This window comes from Natrix helvetica (assembly GCF_964273705.1).
Source record: "Natrix helvetica genome assembly, chromosome: 3".
Taxonomy (NCBI): domain Eukaryota; kingdom Metazoa; phylum Chordata; class Lepidosauria; order Squamata; family Natricidae; genus Natrix; species Natrix helvetica.
The window spans coordinates 137312557-137327910 of record NC_138549.1 but is presented as its reverse complement, the minus strand read 5'-3'; the positions used below and the strand labels follow the sequence as shown (position 1 = coordinate 137327910).

The 15354-nt window shown below is 39.9% G+C and overlaps 1 protein-coding gene across 4 annotated transcripts in view; it reads left to right on the top strand.

The window, feature by feature from the left end:
• Positions 1-6983: 6983 nt before the first annotated feature.
• Positions 6984-15354, top strand: part of TRIM33 (tripartite motif containing 33) — a 67029-nt gene continuing 58658 nt past the window's right edge. For all 4 annotated transcript variants that reach the window (XM_081948865.1, XM_081948863.1, XM_081948864.1 and 1 more), the window contains exon 1: positions 6984-7572. In XM_081948865.1, coding sequence (XP_081804991.1) covers positions 7053-7572 — 520 coding nt within the window. In that variant the 5' untranslated portion in view covers positions 6984-7052. The remainder of the gene's footprint in view (positions 7573-15354) is intronic.

Here is a 15354-nt window from a genome sequence, read left to right as displayed (position 1 = left end):
GCATTCATCAGGAGATGGTGGCTTAGATTATTTTATTCATTTTACTTTGCTTAGATGTCACTTCAACTGCAAATACAACCACATGATATATATTCTTAAATGCAGTAGTAGAATTAAAAGAGTAAACCACAAGAAAGCACAATTGATTACTTTCCAACCAAGGAACAAGCAATAACCAAGTAATGACATTTTCCTGTAGGTGGGATCAGTACATCATATCAGAATATTTGATCTGAAGAGGAGTGATGTTGCAGAAAAAAGGAGGCAAGGGAAGAGCAGGGACTTGCAAAATGTTTCCCTTCCAGTTCTTATAAAAAGGCAGAATCCACAGTAAGGAGAAAACCTTGCAGATAACCAAGTGATAAGCTATATAGGGAATTAAAGGTGACAATCAGATTTGAATTGCAATCAGAGGTCAAACTGCAACTTTTGAAGTAATATTAGTACCTTGGCGAACTGTTGTTCATGACTGATTGAGCTTATTTATTTTAGATCAGCTGTAATTTCTAGGTGATCTTCAAGAACAGCCTCATGCACAACATGCTACAACAGTCTAAGTGAGAGACTATGTTTCTAATCTTTGATCCTCTATTCCTTATCATTATAAAAACTTGCTGAAAAAAACTAAGGTGACCAACTTTTTTACAATGAAAAGGAGGACAAAACATGTTCTATTGTCCAAAATGCTAAGGTGACCAACTTTTTTACAATGAAAAGGAGGACAAATAAATTGGAAAAAATATATCGTAAATAAAAGAAATATTTTATTCATTGCAACAATAATACTCTAAAATATGATATATGCATAATAAAAACATTTGCAACATTTTATATTGTAATTATGCTTACATGCCTGTTAATTATTATTTAAATGAGTACTTTTCCATTGAATTAATATTTTTTGTCAATGTATCATCTTCTAACAATATATTGGAAATATCTGAAAAAGAAATATCCTTCATATTGAATTTTACGGCAAGTGCTGCAGCTAGAGTATCAACATTCAATCTCGATTTCTCACTTGTTGAAAAATCATTGGCAATTGAAAAAAACTCTTTCAACTGCTGCATTAGTTCCAGGGCAGCACAACGTAAATTGAACAAATATAAATAAATGTTCACGTGGAATATGTTCATTTTTGAAATGGCTGAAAATATCCACCCATCTTATATCAATTTCAACATGTTGATTTTCCCGACTTCCGGTTCCGGCTGCTGAGAGCGGCGGGCGTGTTTCACTCGTCCTGTGTGCTCTTGGTGGGCCCCCCTTGATTGGGGGGGCACAGGGAGCCTTGTAGGGGCACCCTGCCGAGGGGGCGGCTAGCTGGGGGTCCCCTGTATTGGCGGCGGCCGCGGGGGGGCTCCTGGCATTGCCCTAGGTGCCAGGAGCGAAAGGGAGTGCGTGAGGAGCTTCCATGCTTCCGCGCGCTTTCGCTTCGAGGCTGCTGGACGAATTTGACGATCTGAAGGCTGCAGCTGCAATGTGGTGAGATGGAAACGCTCCCCGATTCCCTCTCTGATTGTTTAATGAAGGATTGACAGCTTTTTAAAGACTTTCAATCTGTTCCTGGGAAGTGCGATTGGAGGGAGGGGGATTTCCCCCCCCCCCTTGGAAAAGCAGCTTTGGACTGCTCTCTGCCCTCAGAGGAGGAGGGGGAGAGCTTTAGAATGAAATCACACTCATAGCAAGCAAGCAGATGAATACCCTGCTGCAATTGTGAAAGAGAAGTGATGATCTGTTCTTTTTGAAAACTTTGAAAACTTTTGGTTTGTTGCCTTCTGATCCCGTGCTGGCAAGGCAAGATGGCACACTTCCACTGTCTTTATGCACTTTGAAACTTGACTCCACCCATAGAAATTGCTGGCATTTTGTCTTTGTCTCCGTGACACCCAGAAATATCTCTTGATATACTGTACCCTGGACTTGGAATAATGGATTTTATTGTCTGGATTTGAACTATAGAAAAGGTCCCTATTATTGTCTGGACTGCCTGCCTCATGATCTCTCTTGGCTATCCCCTTTTCATAGTTGCCATTTCATCCTATGGACACAGACACCTCTGAGTTTCTCTTTACTAAAATGGCACCGAAAAGACCCCCACCTGGGAAACCAGGCTTTGCTGGCTCTGCTCCAACATCCTCAATCCCCAGTAGACAACAGACATTAACATCTCTACTACAACCCAAGGCCCCTGAGGAGGACCTAACTCACCAGTTGCTTCAAAAGCTCTTAAAGGGGCAGGAGGACTTAAAAAACCAACTGAAAGAAATGAATGAACAGCTCAGAGAGAACCCAAACCGAACGGCTCAAAACTCACAGAGACTGGAACTTTTGGAGGAGGGGACGGCTGAGATGAGGGGGGAGGTGAGGGGGGTCCAGAGAGGAAATCAAGAACTTGAGAACCATCAGATAAAAATGGAATTTGAAAGGATGTCTTTTTTCCTTAGATTTCAAAATGTAATTGAGGCTGATAATGAAGATTTGAGGGAGATTATAACAAACTTACTTGCTGAATATATCAAAAAAGACAGACAGCAGTTGGGATAGGATATTGACCTGGTCTATAGAGTTAATTCAGCTTATGCTAGAACACACAATGTTCCAAGAGAGGTTCACATTAAATTTCTTAGAAAGACTACAAGAGATGAGATTCTGAGTGCACAAAGGGGGCAAATGTTAAAATGCAAGGATAGAGAGATAGTCATCCTGAAACAAATCCCAAAGAAAGTTAGAGATAAAAGAAAAAAATATTTGCTCTTAGCGAAGAAACTATTCGAGAAAGGAGTTTGGTTCCGGTGGCTGCTGCCAGAAGGCATGCTGGTATTCTGGGAGGGCAGTAGAATGAGAATTAATACAACTATGGAGGTGGAGGCCTTCATGGAAAAAAACAAAGCTCTCCTGGATAAAGCTGATGACACTACACAAGACACACAAGACACGGGAGGTGCCGGAGCCTTGCTGGTGGGGGGGGGGAAGAGGCAACATCGAGAAAACTTAGATCACAAAAGTGAGTTAGAAAAATAATGCAATTGCTGATACAGGGAATTTTTTTTCTGTTGGATATAAAATAGATTGAAATTATTGGAAGATATAAGGTAAAAATATGCTGTCAAAAAATTGTTAAGTAGTAATTACCTAATGTATTAACAAGTGAAAGTTATGAGAACCGGGGGGGAGTGCCATTTCCTGCATCATGCAGCTGTCATAATTTGTAACCTTACCCATTACCCTTCTTCCTAAAAAATTTGTAAAACCAATAAAAAATTTTGTTCAAAAAAAAAACATGTTGATTTTCCCATTGTATTAATTTTTCAGAATTTAAATATACATTCAGTCTTCTAATTTCTCAAAGAGACAATTGTCGTCTATTTTAATGTCTAGCATTTCTTTAGATAAAAATTCAACACAAGATTCAATATCTGTTCAATATACTTGCGATGAAGTAAAAAAAACACCATTAAAAACTGTTTAATAAAGCGTGAATTGTACTTACCTCTGTATAATTGAATATTCACTGAGAAAGAAATAATTACCGTGAGTCATTCAATTGCCAACGTGCCGTGAGTCTACTGCGTACATATGTGCTGTGTTGTGTTTCGGTAAGAAGTAAACAAAGCCACTTGCACGCGGCGCTCTCTCTCAAGGTCTCCCGTGCGGAGCGCATGCGTCTCATAATCGCGTCTTATACCGCACTATACCGAGTTTTGACGAATTGTCATGTCAAATACAAATACGTCACATAACGCGCAACAGATTAGTCTTCAAATATCGAAAAGGAGGACATGTAGGTGGACACTTTTCGAGGGAGGACAGAACTTACAAAAGAAGGACTGTCCTCCCTAAAGGAGGACGGTTGGTCACCTTAAAAAAAAACACCCTTGATTTGCTTATGGAATATTAACAAGATACAAGATACACATACTTTTGCAGGAAGCCAATTCAATAAAGTAAAAGTTGCCACAAATAAGAAATGTCATTTGCCTACACTCCAAGCCTCAGATATTAAAAATTTTCTCCTGATGATCACACTAGATGCATGCCTATTATTGCCTATACTGCTGCACTGAAACTTTTGAGTCAATTTTCAAAGGCAGCACCACGTAGAGCAGTGTTTCTCAAACTTGGCGACTTTAAGTCCTGTGGACTTCAACTCCCAGAATTCCCCAGCCAGCTATGCTGGCTGGGGGATTCTGGGAGTTGAAGTCCACAGGACTTAAAGTCGCCAAGTTTGAGAAACACTGACGTAGAGCTTGAGTATCTGAGGTCATGAGTGACTGAAGGGACTCCCAAATCGAGCAGTGCAACCTGTACCCAAGAGAGCTGATGGAAAGGCCTTCTTGATCATATCTGTCATAATCTACATGCACAGAAGCGTCCAGGTGATTGGGCAGAGCCTTCCGCTGCCGCTGCTACTGGTTCACCTGATCCGGGCCGAACTGGGAGCAACCCACCTCTGGTTCAGTTCCAAGTCTGGAAAAAGACACTGCATTCATGGAAGTTGTTTGGAAATAAGGTTTATTGATGGTGGACAGGACTACATGGTTTGAGGTCTTGGGGGAAAAAAGGGAAGAGATGCGGAGAGTGCCCTGGTTTTACACCCTCTCTGGGCTTTTGAATTTGAGCTTGTATTCTGATTGGTTGTCAGACTCCCATGGGGCCATATAGAGGCAACTCTGTAAACTGTCCCGAGTCCCAAGCTTGGCTGAGCCTTGCTGGGAAATGATGTAATGAAAGGGCTTTGGGCAATTCCTACTATGGCTCTGCATGAAGGAGGTAGATCTTTGTTATGTAGAATAGACTGGCTCAGGCCTTAATGGCCCATTGACAAAGGTCGGGGTGAGTTTCTGCCTCCCTTTTAGGAGAAATAGTCTGTCCTTTTAATATTTCCTAAAATATCTCATTTTCCTAGGAGAGGGGTGTGTGCTAATTTTCTAGAATATATTGCTCCTTTAATGGTTCAAGAAAGGGCTTGATTCACACTAACATGATAGCCGAAGCTTCTTTTTAAAACAAGCTCTTTGTTGCTCAGAGAATATTCCCCAATCGGATACTAAAACTCCAGCCTTATTTCAGAATCAATTGTGTCAGCTCGAATGTGCAATACGCCAACTTTTAAAGTGTAGCCAAACAGGATGCTGTAGCAGCAAATTCCTTTTGAAACTTGTGCACACAAATTCAGATGCACAGTTGTTGTCATGCAAATACACCTGCTCAAATTATTAAACAATTGACATGAACAATTTATTAACAATTATTTAAAGTGCAGCATCGCTATTGTTGGGAGAAATGTCCTTCTGGGTTCGGCTCCAAGTGGGGAAAAAGACACTGGAGACATGGAGGCTGCTTGGAAAGATGGTTTAATGGTGGACAGGACCACAAGGCTTGAGCCCTGAACAGAAAAGGTGATCACATGCTTCAATGTTGGTGGAGAAGAAGAGAAGGGAAGAGAAGGACTGAAGAAGGGCTTGCAGGGATTTTTATAATCTGTTCGGCCCCACCTATCTGTTTCCTGTTCCTGTGTAAGAAATGTATTCTGATTGGCTGTCAGACTCACATGGGCCCATGCAAGGGCAACCCTCTAGGCTGCTGAGTTTTGAATCCAGGTTTGATTGAGTTCAGATGCCATGTGGTCAGTTGAGTAAAGGCTTATATTATCATGCCTTCATTGTCACTGCCAGAACTCTACACCCATCCCCCTGGAGCTGAACTCTTTATTATGTAAAGTGGACTAGCTTGGCCTTCTTAATGGCCCATTGACAAAGTGGGGATGGGCTGGAAGCCGCAGGAATTTATTTTGTGTTTAAAATGTGTTTCTCCCTTTTTTCACATCCAGGAAAATATAATATTCTGCCTTATCAATATTTCCTAGGATATTTCATTTTTCTGGGAGAGGGCTAGGTGACAACTTCCTACACTATCATTGCACCTAGTCCGGCATCAGACATGCATGAAAATCAAGTCCTTTAGAAGCAAATTATTGTTTTTTCATCGTAGTGTTGGAAGAAATGTCCTTCTGGGTTCAGTTTCAAGAGGGGAAAAAGACACTGGAAACATGGAGGCTGCTTGGAAATTCGATTTAATGGTGAACCAGATCACATGGCTTGAGTTCCTGAGCAGAAAAGATGATCACATGCTTCATGATGTTGAGTGAAGAAAAAAAAGGGCAGAGATGCTGAAAGTCCCTGGTTTTATGCCCTCTCTAGGCTTTGAACTTGAGCTTGTATTCTGATTGTCAGACTCCCATGGGGCCATGGAGGAGCAACTCCGTAGGCTGTGCTTTGAGTCCAAGTTTGTTTGAGCATTGCTTTTTACCAGGTGCCCTGTGGTGAGATGCGTAAAGGGCTAATACTATCATGCCTTAATCCCATCACCCTGAAGCTGAAGATCTTTGTTATGTAGAATAGGCTGGCTCAGGCCTTTAATGGCCCATTGACAAAGGTGGGGGCTATTAAGAGTGAGTCTGTTTCCTACCTAAAAACACGTTTCTCCATTTTTTATTCAAGGAAATATAATATTCTGCCATTTCAATATTTCCCAAGATATTTCATTTTTTCTAGGAGGAGTGGGTTTTAACTCCCTACAGTAGGTTGGCTTTTGGAAAAGCATATTTGGGACAACTATGACTTGGACGATTGAGAATCCGCACAGACGTTCAGCTTGGATACTTCAAACAATATCACATGACTCTAATTTCCTTCCAGTTTCCAGACGCCAAAAATTATCTTAGACATCCACGTATAAGACACTGATGCGCATGCGCTGTTGCCTTACAGGTTCCCCACAGCGTTGCGCGTCTGAGCTCCCCTCTGCATTCTCTCCGTTCGCTTTATTACATTGTAAAGGTTGCTAACCACCTCCACCTTTCCCCGTTCTTAGAACGCGCACGCTCGCACGTTCGCTCTCCCCTCGCCCCCTCCCCCGCCCACTCAATCCCTGCAGTCCCAGCTCCAGAAGAGGGTCGGAGGCGCGCGCGCAACCTGATGGCGTGCGTGCGGACGCATGCGCCATCCGATGCGTGAGCAAAGCGGGGAGTCGGGTTCAAAGGAGGAAATATGGCGGAAAACAAAGGAGGAGGAGGAGGAGGCGGCGGCGGTGGCGGCGGGGAGGGGGCTGGAGAGGCCGGGCCGACGGGGGGTGGTCCCGAACCTGCCGCTGCGGCGTCCGCTGTTGTTGTCACCTGCGCGGCGGCAATTGCATCCCCGTCTTCTCCGGCCCCTCTCCAGCTCGAAGAAAGGGAAAGCCCCGCCGCGGCGATCCTGGCTGCGGCGGCGGACAAGGGCCCAGGGGAGGCGGAGGCCGCGGCGCCGGTTGTGGTAAGCGTAGGCCCGAGCTCCACTTCTATCCCGGCGCCTCTGGGCCCCAGCCCCGCTCCCCCCGCTCTGTCCAGCGCCGCGCCGGGCCCGCTGTCGCTACTAGACACCTGCGCAGTGTGCGCGCAGAGCCTGCAAAGCCGGGAGGCCGAACCGAAGCTGTTGCCTTGCCTTCATTCCTTTTGCCGCCGCTGCCTGCCGGAGCCCGAGCGCCAACTCACGGTGCCGGTGCCCGGCGGTGCCAACGGGGATATCCAGCAAGGTGAGTGTGTGCCGGTGACAGAAGTCTTGACTGGGGAGGCAGCCCTGCTAAAGGTGTGCGCCTGCCTAAAGGAGGAAGGGGCTGCCGAGCAAGGGGAATGAATGGAGGGGAGTGGGATATTAGAGGGCTTGTGACTTACATTGGCACCATTTTGGCCAGATCAATAACGCCGTATGATGCAGCGATAATAGGATGGGTTAGAAAAGGAATCCCAGGACTGACTTGCCTGATCGGAGGCTTGTGTCAAGGGCAATATAGGTGCGTACGTAAAGGTTGAACAGTGGTGATGCTGTTAAGATGGAATTGGTCCGGAGCAGATCTTTTGTGTAGAATTTGGTGCATTTGTTGCTATATACAGCATCAAGCCTAACCTTGGGAGAATCTCTTCTGTGTCTAAGTGGTCAATTGCAGCGAGACCATATTAGATTACATTGCTTCCAGGTGGGTATTTAAACCATATGGCTTTCTACAGATAATTGTCGGTAATTTTACTAATTGGGGAATATAAAACAAAGACCCAAACTACAATGGATGGTCCAAATCTTTTAAATCTTATTTCCTTCTCTTCAGTCACCTTCAAAACACAATATAGATGTCAGTAGACACTGGGCTTTGAAGAACTTGTTTTTATTAGTTAATTTGCATTTAGTTATATTAATAATTTGAAGTTTGTTAATTTTCACCTGTTGCAAAAGAGGTTACACTTAGAATTAAATCATTCTGAACTCAGAAATGTATGTTTATTTGAGCACTTCCACAGAAATTCGTCTAGTACTTTGTATGAGTAATACTGTATTGTTGAGAGTGCGATAATATTTTGTATGATAAGAGTAAACATTTAGGTATCAATTGAGGGTGTTTTCTTTTTCTTCTTAATTTAAGAATCCCATCATGTCTAATCCTAACTGACAAATTATAACTGTTTCCAGCATTCCACTCTAACAGACTCCTCCCTCCCTCTTTTCTCTAAAGTGTTCCATAGACACTCATAGTACCTTTTGGAGATCAAATTCAAACATTCCCTCCCTCCCTCTTCAGATCTTTGCATTTCCCTGGTTAGCAGTATTTAAAAACAAAATATATTTTAAGGATTGCCCAGCACTTTTTGTCTGCCTTTTAATAGCTAATATCTATATTACAGATACTGGAAGCTTTAGAAAATCAATGATGCTCACCTTGCCCTGAAAATAATAGTGGATAGTGTTTTGTTCTTGTCGGTATTATTGAGAATAAATGAAATGCATGTCAAATGCTTCTAGACTTTCTCTAATATTGCTGTCTTTTTCTGTTTGGGAATTTCACTCTAGGATACTTTTTCCTTAATCCAGATTCTCTGAAGTGTGTTTTACATGAGCATTTTTTTTAAACTTTGGAAGATGTACATTAAATAGATTTTCAGAGAATTATGCATAACATTCTTAAATTGAGTGGGCATCAAGTATCAGACACCACATTAAAAGTGGTGACACCTCCTCTCCCCCCCCCCCTAATTTTTTTTCAAATCTTTATGAAAGCAGTGTTATTTGGGAAAATGTATTAAACTATCATGTAGGTCAAAAGAAATTATTGTACTCTATGAATTTTTGTGACTGGAATTTAGTGTTACTTCCTTTCAGCTAAGTCATTGATTGAGATGGTCAGCTACAAAAATTGAACAAACAAATAAACATCACTTGTGATGACATGTGCACACATACATAAATTTAATAAATATGTAGTTTCCATGAATTGCTATAATTTTTTAAAAAAATTCTACCTGAGGAAAAAAACCTCATTGCACTAGCATTCTTGAACTGCCTATGATGCTCAGATAATCCAGACTTTTAATGCTATACCTCTGGTTTTTCTAATTTCATATTTACAATTTCTCCCCCAGAAAATTAAAGGAATTTACAAAAATGAATTTAGAGCTTTCTGAGATGATTCAAAATCTCTGATGTTATTCTCTGTCAAAATGATACTGGTACAAGTTCTTAACAAAATATCAACTAATATGATATATATATAATATTAACTTACAAATGCTCATATAAATTAATTCAATAATCTGTATTATGTCTACATTGTAGCTGAAAGGTAGAGTGACTTAATAATGCTGTTACCTGTCCTAATGAGAGGTAGTATGCAAACTGGACTGGACTTTTGAGGGATGGAAATGGCAGTCTTAGTGGCAACTCAGAGCCCTCCAATGATCCAAGCTGGAAATGGGAGATGATCACTATCTTTATATTTTGCCTTATTTGCTTTTTTCCTTTTTGTTATTTGATTATTGTTCTCCAATCAGAATCACCTTTGGTGAATGAGAGGCTAGACAAATTTGATAAATCAATACACCTTCAAAGGAAAGCAGCTTATTTGCATCTGCCAAATTAATTTTCTGAAACCTGCCTTCAATCAAGCTTCACTTTTAGGGGCTTCCAATGTTTGATTTCAGGAAGGGAAACGATGGAGGCTAATTCTGATGTCCAGTTCCCTTCTCCAAGGTCAGAAACTTGTTGCTGACTTTTGAGGGGGAGCCAACCAATCTTGTGGCCTTGGGACTTAGCCTCATTTTCTTATCTAGTCCTTTTCATTTAATATAATTTTACATTCTGTCTCAAATAGATTTATTTGGGTGTCTTGATAATGTCTTGAAAATGTTTTTGTTAACTTGATGACATTTTATTTTTTTATTTTTCTATGAATTCATGTACTCTTGAAAATTAATGGAAATTCCTAGAACTATTTAGACAGATTTCAACAGTAAGATTAGGATTCATTACACTTTAGATTGATGACCATGTTTGCATGTTTTGTGAAGAATATATATAGCTAATCTTCTTTACATGAAGCATTTGGGTGTGTTTTGCTTACATGCTGAAAATATTGAGATTTAATAAGCTGTTTTGGACATAGTATTAGAACATAGGTTAATAATACATAATTATTTTGTATGTAATCCAGTTTCTCTCTTCATTGTTTGAACTATGAATATTGTCTTTTATTTGTCATGTTCAAATGTAATTATATTTTTCATTATGAGAAAGTCGTATAATATTGCAGTTAGTCACGAGTAAATACAAAGGAAAAACTGCTCTTTGAAAAATTGTTATAATATACAATACTGAAAAGTGAGTTTTAATCTATTTTTCATCTTCCTGACAAAATATTTGTATTATCTGTAAATGTCAAACAGATTGAATGTTTATTATGGTTTCTGCCTCAATGGAGCCTTTTTTTAATAGAAAAAATGATAATCTTACGTGCTCATAACTTACAAACAGACTAATTTATAAGCAATTAGAGAGAAAGGGGCTGACGTTGGGTCTAAAATAAAGAACTCTAATAAAGTGGACTCTATTTGATTTTTAATCAAACCATTGGTCCATATAACTTTATATTGTCAGGACTAGCCATTCTCAATTTGATGACCTCCAGTTGTGTTGGATTTCTATTATTTTTATTTTGAGCCACCATAATCAAAGGCCGTAATGACCTGAAATTAGTCCAATACATCATGAAAACCTGCAGTTGAGAAAGGCTGCTTTAGGCTATATAAGTTTTAGTTTTTCCCATATCTGTTTCTATATGCTTAATGCTTTAATGGTTAGGCTTGTTTGCTGAGCGAGTTTATAAATTGTTCAATAATAGATGACAATTTCTACCTTCAATCTTGAAAGCAGTAGTATTTCAAGGATGAGAATGTCTACCAATTTATCTAGGTTTCTGAAGTTCATTTTCTTCTATTAAAATTCACTGAATGATAATTGGCCAGCCATTATTTCTCAATCCAGCATATACTGTTGTTCTTGGGAAGAATGCAAGATGGATTATATATGTTATATTGAGCTCCTGTGGAAATATCAAGACTAAATAAAAATGCCAGGTCTCTTCCTATGGAAAAGTTATAGAGGATTTTTCTTTGAAGTAAAAAATTTAAAAATGAAACTTAGTATAGTTTAGGTTATTCTATAACTAAAATAATGTAATATAAAATTGCAGATTAGTTTAAGACAGACTATTTATGAATCAAAACAAATACATTCCTGTTGTTCAATCTTATAGATAGTAAAGCGGATTGTACGATCTGTTCAAATAGACCATATATTTGAGGTATTTTGTAGACATTGCTCATTAAAGTTTTTTAAAATTATAACTCATAATTTTGTAATGTCAGTTGGCTTAAGAATTGTATTCCCATTAGGTATTAAGACTAATTTAGCAGCATCAACAACTAGTTTAAATCTCATTTGGAATGTAAATTACTTGATTGAAATAGTGAGCAATTAAAATACAGTGATTTATTTAAGATCAGCAAAATGGTTATGTGAAATAGGACAAAGTGGTTGCGTGCAAGATATCAAGAATGTTGATATAGCCATTTGCTCCTAAAGGATTTGGTTCTATATTCTATAATACCTGTATTTGGGCACATCAACCTGTAATATTCATACCACCAGTATTGAAAAATCAATCTATAAATCAGGATATTCTTCTGGGCTAGTTCTGGGAGTTGGGGGTTCCTTCTCCAGGATTGTTTCCAATAGATATTGATGGGGGAGAGAGGTCTAGCCTGCAGTCCTTTGTAAGGTGCCTTAGGGCCTGGTACTTTCTCCTTTCCTGTTTAACATCTACATGAAGCCATTGGGTAAAGCTGTCCAGAGGTTTGGGATAAATATTATCTATATGCTGATAATACTCAGCTTTATATTTCCGTCCCTGATGCCCAAATGATGGCACAGAGGTTCTGTCTTGGGGCCTGGATGGGATGCAATACGTTTCAGCTCAATCTGAGCAAGATTGGGTGGTTCTGTGCATTTGGGCCTCCTGGGCCTGTACATCTTATATCTTTGGTTCTGGGTAGATAGCACTACCCTAGATACTGCACTGTCGGGGTGTGGTGTGGTGGGGAGCTTTGGGGACTTGTACCTACCATATTTTTCGGAGTATAAGATGCGCCAAGATTTTGAAGAGGCAAATTTTTTAAAACAGTTTTTGCACGCTGTAAATCTCCCCAAAACGGCGCATTTTTCATGAAAAAAAGGGCATGCATAGCCTTTAGGAGACTTGTAGAGTGCTCCTTCGGGCTGAGGGGAACTGGGGGGGGGGGGAAACGAGCAAAAAACGGCCCATTTTTTCCGAAAATGGGCCCGTTTTTTGTTAAAATAAGGGCATGCATAGCCTTTAGGAGGCTTATAAAGTGCTCCTGGGGGTTGGTGGGAGGGGCAAAAAAGCCTGTTTTTTGCTCATTTTTGCCCTCCCCAGCCTCCAGGAATACTCGGAAGCCTCCTAAAGGCTATGCACGGCCATTTTTGCAAAGGGGGTGGGGTTTTGGGAGGCCAAAAAATCCTGTATTCAGTGTATAAGATGCACCCAGATTTTCAGCCTCTTTTTTGAGGGAAAAAGGTACGTCTTATACTCCGAAAAATATGGTATTCATTGACTGGGACCCTGTTCATGGTCACTTGTGTGTTATATTGCAACATGTTCTTCATGAAAGTGATCTTGAAGAGCATTTGAAAGCTTTAACTGGTGCAGAATGTGATGGCAGTTAATGGTGTTGGTTATTTGACACATAACACCACTGTTTTTTGAGTTGCATTGGCTTTCAATGTGCTTCTGGGTGAAATTCAAGTTGTTGATATTCACTTTAAAGGCCTTAATGACTTGTTACTGCACTACTGTCTCTCCCAATTTTTTCTGCTCAGCCTACCTGGTCTGGCAGGGAGGGCATGGTCCGAGTGCTATTGGCAAAGGAATGTTGGCCAGCAGGAATGTGGGCCACCACTACTATGGAAACATTATTCCCTCTAAGATTAGTTTAGCCCTCATCCTGCTGGTCCTTTGCATTGCCCTGAAAGCCCTGATGTTCTGCTGCTTTTATTTTTATATTATCGTATTTTATATTATATTATGTATTTTACCTGTTTATCTTTATATTGTAAGCTGCTATGAGTCATGTATGTGACATGAGCAACTATATGAATGAATAAATAATTTGTAGTATGGTAAGGGAAAAAGGCTCTAGCATGGATGATGTTTTGGACTTGATTAAATAATGTATGTAACATAAAATTGGAAAATCGGATGTTTTAGAGGATGTTTATTTTTTTTGTTAGATTTATTTGCCAACTCTCTTACCTGAAGGTAACTTTAGACAGCTTACAATAATAAAACCGTAAAAAATAAATACTTTTGATAACCATAAATATTACAATTAAAAGATGGGGGTGGAGGGAACAGGATGTGCAGGTGGGTAGGTGGGATCTCTTCATAAACTATCAACTGGCCTCCAGTGATACTCCCCCTTTGGTGCCCAAAGCCAACTGGCAGAGCCAGATCTTTAAGCCCTTATGGAAGATCAGAAGGATGTGAGCAGATCTCCACTGGGGAGGGGGCAAGATGTTTCAAAGGGCATGGCACACAGCATGCCCCTTCTGCTGGCAAGAGTGGGATGGGCCTGTTTCCTTTGGGATGAAATATTTCCTCAAAACCAATGCATGGCATGGACCCATGCCATTTAGGTTTTAAAGGTGATAGTCAACACCTTGAATTGCACCTGGAGGCAAAACGGAGCCAGTGCAGCTCGTTGAACATTGGTGTAACATGGGTCATTCTAGGAGACGCAAGTACTGACGGTATGCCACACTTGTGCCATTTATCACTTCTGAATGCTCTTCAAGAGTAGCCTCATGTAGAACACACTGCAGAATAATCCCAAGTGTGAGATGACCAGGACCTGAGTTACTGGGCACAGGACATGATTTCAGATATTGATTTTACTTATATTAAGTGAACAAAATTGAAAAGAGAATCATACATTAGTTAACCCCAGCATGACAAGTATTTGACACAGAATATTTCAGGATTTTCACTGAAAAAAACCAAGGTATATTTGATATAATTTTACCTAGATTTTTTTTTAAATTAGAAGGTTTAAAGGTAATAAATTGCCTTACATCAGAGGTGTCCAAACTTGAGAACTTTAAGACGTGTGGACTTCAACTCCCAGGCTGGCTGGGGAATTCTGGGAGTTGAAGTCCACACGTCTTAAAGTTCCCATGTTTGGACACCCCTGCACTTACATTATTTAAATGTTACCTCCCCAAAAAACTAATATTAATAATGAATTCTAAGAACCAAAGAAAATATGCTGATAAACATTCATGAATTTCAGAAAATTCTTTAAAAATTAGTACATGCAGACAGGCATCATTACTTTTATTTTAAATTCCAGAATTGGGAGATGCACAATTCAAGAAAACCTTTCTTGCCTTTTGCAACTCCCTTCCTCTAGTATTTTGATGCCAATTTTAATAAGTTTCTTGTACACCCTTCAGCTTTAAAAAGTCAGTAGGAACATGCAAACAAGGAGAGGAAATTATAGAAATAGTGGCAGTAGAAACATCTGCATGGACTTTAATAATCAAGAGCTTGAGCTATTACCAGCAATTAAGGACAGTGGTTGATATAATTATTTAAAATACTATTTGAGATATAGGCATTTAACAGGCCTTGACTGTGAAGGTGAATAAGAAATTCAACAATGCATGTTTCTAATCAAGTAAAAGTGAATCTTAATTGAGCTCATTTGAGTGACTTAATCAGTTAAGTATCTTAGGTGATGCAGGGTCCAGCAGCATTGAGAATTTATTAGAATAACAATGGAAAACCAGAGAAGAAAATTCTAATATATAGAAATAAAAAGAAAGAAAGTATATTATTTGTCCTTTTCTGAAACCCAATAATACTGTGAGTAGATACAACATTATAAATAAGTGGAAGTAAAGGGAAAAGTAAAAC